Below are 9,942 nucleotides of genomic sequence, written 5' to 3'. Positions count from 1 at the left end.
TTTAAACTAAAACTTTTATTTTGGATGCAAATATTCGTTTAATCCTTTTATAAAACTTTTATTTTGGATGCAAATATTCGTTATTAATCCTTTGACAGCTCTAGATGAAATAGTAATAATCATAATATATTGTTAATACTACTAGCACTACTACTACCATTATAAATTGAACAAACTGTATTTAACTGGCCCAACCATAATGTAAATGCAATAATAATATAATACTAAAACAATAAAGATATTAACAATAGAAATAACGAAAGATAACAATGTACTGAATTAATATAGATATGATTGAATTAGTCATGCTGATTTTCAGTGTATTACAGAGCAGAGGTAAACTCACTTCTGCAGCCATTCAATGATCTTGTCTTTGTTCCGTAGTTGAGGAAGCGTGTACTTGTCCTCCCCCTTTTCAAAGTACTTCACTGTTGGGAAGCCTGAGATTTTGAACCGCTCTCCGATGGACTTGTGAATGGTAGCATCCACTGCTGCCAATACACCAGGGCTCTGAAACAACGCCAACATACAAAGACAGAAAAGCACTGTTTAAATTTGAACTCAAAAACACACCGTTACATTATCTGACAGTCGATACGTCAGATTCTCCTAGAATGTGCAAACAGATCCTAAATGCTGGCCATTGTGCAAACTGCCCTTTTTCCAAAGGACCGATGTGATTAAGGTGCCAAGCTAATTAGAGACGCTAATTTTTAACCTTTTTAATCACTCTCTAAAAACTTTCAAGCAATTATGGAACTCATTAGGTTTCAAATGTCTATTCACAACTTAATTAAAATCATGAGGCAATTTGAGAACAGAGCAAGTTGCTATTTTAATATTGATTGTGTTGTGTGGTTGAAGAGACCTCCTGTAGGTGGAGTAGATGAGATGAATATTTATTCAACGATTTCCGAAGCTCATGAAAGGAGACTGAGGTTATAGGAATCAGTTCCTTTAAATTCACATTTAAACCACTTTCTTGGCATATCTCTTTATCTAACTGCCTTAAATTAGGAACGTTAAAAGTCGCCTTGTCAATTAATGCGTTTTGAAAACGAAAACTGTTGTGCATTACGCAAATTTAGATTGCTTGATAATTATCATATCTTTATGTCGAGTGAGACAAGGAGCACCGTTGCTCTTATAAACGCTTTGAGTGTCATACACACAAATTGCAGAAAATTATATTTACACAAAGGCCTATTATTTAGACAGATTCACGACATGCTCTGTTTAAATGCAATCAATTTGTTGTTGAAGTTCTGGAGACAACAAGCAAGCTTTTTTTGATGAAATGACAGCACAATTTGGCACAGCTTTGTTTCCACCATTAAAAAGCTGCAAAACAGACTGTCATTATGAATGTTTCCTCAGCTTAAACTCAATTAACTCCCTCTATTTGCACACATCTGTCAGTGGGATACCTTATATTTATGATGAGAGTCTTGGTCATTATCACAAACAAAGGATTTGTGTTCGAGTTCAGACACCAACCCTGCAGGGGCCAAATAATCTATGGACAGCTATCTGAGCTGTGAGCCAATTAGAAGCGTATGCAAACCAAACCACACTTGACAACAAATAAACAAACACATCTCATTAAAGTTACGGCACCGCATTTCAACAACACACTTGAGAGATAAGCACGGCCGCTTGAATTTCTCCGACATCAACCTGCGAAATGTCATATTCGTAACTCTAGTTTTACATTTATGTATTCACACTTAAACATCCTTTTTCAAAGTCCCAGCGAGATGCAAATTGAAAATTCTGAAAAAAAAAAATAAATAAGCTCGACACGTGGACTCTCTTTTTAAAACGTGTGTAGGGCCGTGAGCGCAAGGAATGAGAAAAATAAATGACTTCAGCTCTCTCGGGGGAGAAGATGTGAGGACTAGAGCATGCATTAGATAATGCATAACGTGTCATTATTGAACTCTGGGAAGAGCATCACTCCGAGCTGCTTCAAGCTGAAGGCTAGAGGGACGGCACAGAGGAAAAGGAAAATGAGATAAATACTCCAAACTATAAGGCTCTGGTGACTGCAATTGGCCTGCAACTATGGACTAGAGAACAGAGCCAGCGCTGCAGACACACCCGGAAAATGAGAAAAACATGTCCAGAGATGTTTGCGAACTGTATATGTCTCATGTTATAAGTTTAAAGCCTCAAAAATTACCATGGCATGCAAGGATGGAAATGTTGAATCGAAGGTTAAAAGAGTAAACCATTTTCGGATTTGCCGCCGGGTGTTATCAAATTGTCTAGGATGATGGAAAATTACAGTTGGCTTATTTTAATCAAGTCAATTGGACACAGACCTTTTTCCGAGGAATGCCTTAAAGCAACAATTACACACCTAGAACCATTTTATTAAGTACACAGGTGTTCTCTTGCCTCCATGTTGTCTTTTGCTAATTTTATGATGAACAAATAAATGAGCATTATTCATTCCCTGTCAGAGAAACAGAAGGAGGGAACTCACATTTGGCTCTTTATTGAGGAACTCAGCAGCTTCATCATACTCCGGCTTCATCTTCTTACAGTGGCCACACCCTAAAAATCACAATGAAGAAATTTAGAACATCATAAATCTGAAAAGAAATTATATATATATATATATATACACATGAGAAAAGGTGTGAAAATGCTTTCACAAAATGTTTATAGCGTGTTTTGAAGTTTATGTGCTGATCAGCTCACATTCACCACATTTCATAATATTACTACTTAAAAGAATAGTTGTGAGATTGTAAGATTCTTGAGTACTAAAATAATACTTAATAATAACAGTAAAGGCTGCTGAAAATTCAACTTTGGTATCGCAGGAATAAAACATGTCTTAACATATGTTAACAGACAAAACAATTATTTTAAATTGTAATAATATTTCCCAATTATGTTTTTTTTTTTTTTTTTTTACATGCAAACTTGAATAAATAGTAGTTTATATACATCACAAAACGTTTGAAAAATATTCTACTAAGTACGAGTTGGTTTATTGGCTGAACTGGTTTGCCAGATTTAGTTTTGGGTACTAAACACTAACTTGACCAAGTTAAGAAGTCAGCGAGGCTAGCCGAAACAGCATAAAACAGCAAACCATCTCAGTTTTTTCTTGCATAACTGACATAGCACAAAAACAACAACTCGATATTCAAAAAAGGCTACAGCATGTCAATCATAATCACAAACAACACTAATCTGGAAAGAAATTATACTTCCACTAAAGAGATCCCTTTCCAATTCCCCACCTGTTACATAATCATAAAAGCCTTTCCAGTAATCATAAGCCAGAACTCACTTAGCCAAGCCTGGATTTAATATGTATTTATTTACACTATGGGAATATGAACAAATCACGTCACTGACTCATAAATGGTTTGCATTTTTGAGAACCATGTACATGTAGTTTATTACTGTATTATTATTAAGGGTGACTCTAAATTAGGCCACATTAAATTTTCCATGCATTTTGTCTAATTAATCTGATGCAGGTAAAGCACTTTTTTTTCTTGACACACTTAAGAGCGTGCATTGAGAGGCCTAGCTGATGTTGTCATTGGCATTATGATAGCTGAGTGGATGTGAAGCGATGTTGTTGTGTAAACAAGGATATTGCATTTGACCTTGTTGATGAGAATGTAAACAAGTCATCTAGTACCTTGACAGTGTATTAATGTGGAGGGAGAGTATGTGCACATATGCTCAGTGGTGCTTTGGTGCCGTACAGGAAATGAATGTGTTCTATCAGACGTGTTTGATCAAAAATGTATGAAAACTGAGAGCTGTCTCCCTTCAATCATTAAAAAAAGCAACCTCCCAAGAAATTGAAACACTACCAAGATACTCATATCTGCAAATCTGTGTCAGGTAGAAACATTTGAGAATAAAATTGACAAACAAAAACATCAACAGCGCACAAGTGCAATTCAAATAACATAAAGAGGTTTTTTTTTTGGTTTCTCTCTGACCCCTTCAGTGGTTCAATTATACTTCAAACGATAATAGATAAGTTAATTGTAGTACAGTAGGCTATATGGATCATTGAGGACCAGTGTATACTGTATATGAATGTACATTCAAATAGTATACATATACGTCAATGTACTTCAAAGAGTACTACTAGTACTACATACCATTTGTACATGTTATCATATTGACATGCACAAAACATAATCGTAATTGATTTTCACAAATGGCTTATCAAGAAAACATAATCCTAAAAATTAAAGGGACAGTTCAACCGAAAATGAAAATTATGTCCATTTACTCACCCTCATGTCATTCCAAACCTGTAGAACTTTCTGTCTGTAGAACTCAAAAGATTCAACTGTTTTTTTCCCCCATATAAAGAAAGTCAGTGGAGTCCAAATTTACAGTGGATGTCAATGACTTTAATTGTATGGACATAAAGCTCTTTTGCATCTCACAGAATAAATGAAAGTCATATGGATTTGGAACAACATGCAGGTAACAATTTTCTAAATGACTGCCTTTAAATTTAAAGCCATTAAAGTCCAAAGTCCTGCAAGAGCAGTGTTGTTGATACTCACAGGGAGCATAGAACATAACCAAGGCTGAAGGATGCTCCTCCAGGAATGTGTCAAAAGACTCATCGGTCAGATGAAAGACCGCCGAGCCGGACTCAGACCAGGGCACCTCCGGAGTTTTAGGCTGTGGCGGCTGGGGGCTGTGCAACAGATAAAACAAGCAGTTAAAAACATTCCCATTAGTCAAACGTTTTTGTTGTTTCAAAGCATAAAACCTTCATGACTCAAAACCCTCCAAATGACTAATGTGAGACACCTAAGCTCTAAGTTGGACACTGCCAATGCACATCTCACAACTCATTTCAGCTCTACATCTGGTGAGAAACGGTCACACCCACATGACTGAGCTAGTCTGAGCTCACAATTCACATCTGTCTCCTCACGGGCCCTGTGCCCACAGTGTGGCCCAAATGATTTCTTCGTAGACCGGGTAGAGCCAAGAGCTCGTCTCCTAGAAGTGCATGAGCTGAACAAAGATCAGCCAAATGCAAGTTTGCCAGGGATAAACACAGGCGAACTCAAGCATTCAGTGAGTAAATGAATGAGTAAATGTTCTAACATTCAAACTCTCACTTTCCTCATTCGAAATTCTTTCTACAATAAGCCAGGGATATAAGCGCTTTGAGAGCAGGAGATCACGATTTTAAGCCTCTTAACATGCACTTGTACTAGTCAATCAACTTCAGCTGTCATGTAGTTTAGGGAATCGCAATAATAATTTTCTATGTTTCACAAACTACGAACCACAGCCCCTTCATTGACCGTCTCATGCAAAAAGTTGTGAAAGCTGATTGAATCGCTAGTTCCAAACTATCTAGTCAGCAACTTTCAGGAGTCACGCATTACATGTTTTTAGTCTTCGAAACAATACTGTTTAAAGGTTTACAGTTATCAAAATATGTTCATGAAATATGTCTTTATGCTCATCCAGACTGCATTTATTTGGTTTGAAATTAAAGTAAAACAGTAATATTATGACATATTATTGAAAATAAACTGCAAGCAACAATTCAGGGGCCAAGCACAACAGAGGCAATGAGGAGCTAAGCAAATAGTTGAAAATCCAAAAATACAATCACTTATAATGTGACATAATTATAATAATAATACCATTATATATAATATCATTTTTTAACCAATAGGTGTCATCGCCAGCAAATGACAATGACACAGAGAATATGGTGTCAATATGTTAAAGAGTTGCAGAAATATAGACTCTGGTCCAGATCAGCATCATGTCATCAAATTTGAATGTTAGTTACACACAACTTGTCTTAGATATATATATAAAAAACCCTAATAATTGAATTGTGGTGCATTTTTCGATACACAGAGTAAACTAAATATCCTTGAACAGAACTACGCGTTCCACTTTGTTACCTAAACTCAGATAGATTTAGACAGATCCAGAATTCATTAAATATCTACCATCTATAAATATTTTTTTATCCTTGCCTTCGACTTTTATCTTGTTCGCAAAACATAAAATTATTTAACAGTGATTTCATTTTAAACTCTGATTTACCTGCCCTTAAACACCATGAAAATGCAAACCAAGCTGTGGTCTTGTGACATATTGATCAAACAGTCTCTTCCAGCCTAATTGGGAAGTCACTGAACAGATTAAGTGGACCAGACTTTATGCCAATAACAAGGTTTCTCATACTACTCACCAACTACTAATGTGTCATGCCACAGCACATAACTTAACAAAATAAACACTGCTCAGGACACAGTGCTCGTTAATCTGGTCTAGTTCATCTAGTCCGGTTTCACTGCATCAGCAGTGTCACTGAATTTATTTCTCTTAATGTTCCTAGGCAAAATATTGTGCCTCCGCATGACTGGCATTGCATGCGCAGCTCTAGCTAAATTAATCTCTGAGATGTGTAGATGTGCAGTAGACTGTAGTACATTTTGTTCGCTTTATCACTTTGATAGTTGGTTAAGACACTGCAAACATCATGTTAGGAGGCACAAAGGGGTGTTTTCATTCATGGTTTTACAGTGGGCATCATATCTTTTACATCACTTCCTGTAAAACACTCCCTGGGTAATGGTAGAGACCTCAGGCAGAAGGCCAAGATGTCACGCCTCTTACAAACACAGCGATTCTTTACAGCTTTTAAAATAGTAAAGGGCGTTAGAATGAATATATGAATATATAGAGGCTGTGTATGTTTATATGCAGAAATAAGGTTTACTCACTTTCTCAACCAATCGGCGATGTCTTTAGAGGTGGCTCCATAATTCTCATAGTGATGCAAGAATTTCCCCTTCCTTTTAGGAAAAAGAACAAAAGGATAATTCAATAAAATCCTAAAATCACAAATCATTACATCATGAAAAAACAAAACATTTTCACCAATATAAGATGAAGACAATTTTAGAAAAAACCCCAAAAAAACAGTTTGTAAAATAGATAGGAGCCACGGCCTAGTGATTAGTGCACATGCTTTCGCCACAGTGCAAGAGATGTGGGATCGATTCTGGCCCGCGCTCCCATCACGATCCCATTGTTTCCTGTCCTCTCTCTACTCTCTGCATAAAAACATGGCCAAAAGTTTGTAAAACAGAAACAGAAGGTTTGTTTAAAGCTATTAGTATTGATTTTTACAAAAACATACTTCAAATCTTGCCTTCTTTCAGAAAGGACATCCTAAACGGGAGAAGTCAATACATATTAGTGCTTATTTTGTCAACATAAATTGCACTAGACAGCTTAGGATATTTGTACCCACACAACAAAGATCCAAGGCATCCGAGACTGCTGCTTGCTTCTTGCTGTCCAAGATAAACATTTTAAATGAGCGTTTGACTCAAAGCTAATTAAGCCATTTGGCCCAGAGCTCTTAGCATAATCAAAGAGACTTCAGCTAGCAGCCTTTGTGCCCTTACTAATCCATACAACCACAAGTAGAAGAGATCACGAATGTATACAGAAAGGCTTCTGAACACACAGCAGTATGCGGAAGAAGGCGTCATGCATCGAAAACGTTTTATCTGCCATCATTTTGCTTCCGTTCCGTGACTGAAAATAATCTGCGGCAAGTGGGAGCTTAGCTGAGATGCTGGCAATGGACTGTCATTTGTAACTGTCACTAATCATTTCGAATCCAAAAGCGCTGTGGCAACCTAAACAAAGAAATGTAACGATAAAGTGGAAAATCCATGTCCATCAAACAGAATTATCACTTTAGTGTCAGGCGAAATCTTGATATTTTTTGAGGTTTAGTCTCGAGTGAGTTTCATATGGCAAGGGACCTCAAGCTCACTAACAAAGCAAAGCGAAGCAAAGTAAAGCAAACCGTTATATTTAAGAACTATGCCGTCTTTGATCAAAATGATGCATTAGTGAAATATTAATTGATTCAAAAGAGCAGTGCTGAGGTGAAGATCTGGCATTGGGCGCAAGGCCCGTGTTTAATTAACCTTTTAGTAATTAAAACAGCAAATGAATGAAGGAAAACTAAACAGTCTTGTGGAGGAATCTGTGCATTCAGCTTCTATATATACAGGAAAAATGCTCTGGACAAATTGCACCATGCAGAGAATACACATTAAAATTCTCTGATTCATTTAAGATCATAAATCATGCCTTTTGCTGGGGCTATTAGTTCTAGCATGCTACATATAAAAAGCTGCCCCAAAACTGTCTCAGAAATGAATTAATTTTAATCATTTTAATATGCAAAGATTATTTTGTGGAAGAAACCCTGTGCTTTTTCAAATAATGCAAATCAACCTGCAATGCTACACTGTGCAGTGGTCAAGAACATTTTGTACTCAAAAGTTCAAACTATTTACAGATTTTAGGTATTTGAATCTTTAATTAACAGAATCATTTAATAACGAAAGCCTTTAAATATAAATCTTGGACTTTCATTATTTTTTCTTAATTCATTATTTAACAGTATTGTTGGCAGTAATATAAGATTAAATAAGTAATAACCCCTGACGTCATACATTTAAAAGGAACACTCCACAAAACCAGTGTTCACAAAAGGGCTGGTGAATGCTTCTAGGAAAAGCTTTAACATCTTCAAAGATTCTTCAGTTTTTAATTGGACTGTAGAAAAAGTACCATTCTGATCGTTCTCTTCAAATTAATGAATTTACAGTGCTATGACACTAGTGTCACATTAAAACGAAACTTGCTTAAGGAAAGTCAATTTCAAGTAATTACAAAATACAATCATTTTGCTGGTAACATAATCTTGATATTCTAATGACATTTTTTTTTTATTTGGCCATCTAGTTTCCCACAAGTTAACATTAAATTTCCTTCCTATTTTGTGGCGTAAAATAAGGTACTTGCCAACACTGGTATAATTATACACTGTAACATCAAAAGAGCTTCAATACCAACCAGATTTAAAGCTTAACAATTTAGTCCATATTATTCGGCCCTTCACAAGGTGGCTTTGTATGTGCATTCAAGTCAAGGATCTAGATAAACTTACTCAAAGTAGCAGAAGGTTGGGTAGCCCTTGACGCTGAACTCCTGTTTGAGGCCATCAAACTCCGCCGGGTGCACGTTCATCCCAGCCAACACCTACACAAAAGCAATGAATTAGACTTGAAACAAACAATCCCTGTCTAGCGCCTCAAATACAGGAAAATGAAGATGAATGGCCACATCAGAGAGTAAACAGAAAGCTTGTCGATACAGATGGCATGCAGCGAAGTGGGACACGGTAAATATCCATTTCTCTCATGACATTGCAAAGTTTGACCTGACATGCTAATCGCCACCCGAAAGCAATTTCACCTCACTTTGGTGTTGGAGGAAATCTACTTTTAGTGACTACCGCCTCAGTTTACTTTGTGTTTGGACGCATCAAAACATGAGGGAACTTCATCCATTTTTACAGCCCGTCACATTGCTAAGTTGAAAAAATATAGCTTGCGCCGTTAATTCAAACAAACTGCACCGTTATGACGGTCTATGCTTGATGATGTATTCCAAAATAAATGTATATTATCCAAGAGTAAGTCACAAATCGTCTCCGGTGGCCCCTACCCATCCGTCAGAGCAATGAAAAATATGCAGACAAACTCTGCTGACCAGCGATTACCTCCCAAATCCATCAATGTTCCCGCAGTGCTATCAGCTTCTCGACACACGTACGTGGAAACTCAGAAACACAGGAGGCAGCAAATATACACGTCCGTGTCCGTACCGGCATGCTACCCCATTCATTATGCAAATCTATTTACTAGTGCTCACTTATCAGTTTGCAATTAGAGAAATAAATACTGCTTAAATATCCCTCCACATTAATACAACAATAATGATTGAATGCATGAGGTGTCATCAACAAATAATTAACATTTTTACAGTGTTTATTGATGTTTGTTGTTAATAAATGTGTTAAAATGCTAG

The 9,942-nt window shown here is 36.6% G+C and overlaps 1 protein-coding gene across 2 annotated transcripts in view; it reads right to left on the bottom strand.

Moving 5' to 3' along the window:
* The window catches only part of pdia5 (protein disulfide isomerase family A, member 5), a 43,899-nt gene that overhangs the window by 13,274 nt on the left and 20,683 nt on the right, over positions 1 to 9,942 (bottom strand). For both annotated transcript variants that reach the window (XM_043249360.1, XM_043249361.1), the window contains exons 9-13: positions 9,020 to 9,111; positions 6,765 to 6,836; positions 4,560 to 4,696; positions 2,489 to 2,559; positions 347 to 510 (exon numbers count right to left, since the gene is read on the bottom strand). In XM_043249360.1, coding sequence (XP_043105295.1) covers positions 347 to 510; positions 2,489 to 2,559; positions 4,560 to 4,696; positions 6,765 to 6,836; positions 9,020 to 9,111 — 536 coding nt within the window. The remainder of the gene's footprint in view (positions 1 to 346; positions 511 to 2,488; positions 2,560 to 4,559; positions 4,697 to 6,764; positions 6,837 to 9,019; positions 9,112 to 9,942) is intronic.

Source organism: Puntigrus tetrazona, chromosome 9 (assembly GCF_018831695.1).
Source record: "Puntigrus tetrazona isolate hp1 chromosome 9, ASM1883169v1, whole genome shotgun sequence".
Taxonomy (NCBI): domain Eukaryota; kingdom Metazoa; phylum Chordata; class Actinopteri; order Cypriniformes; family Cyprinidae; genus Puntigrus; species Puntigrus tetrazona.
The sequence above is the reverse complement of the archived record's forward strand: the minus strand, read 5'-3'. Positions and strand labels throughout refer to the sequence as shown.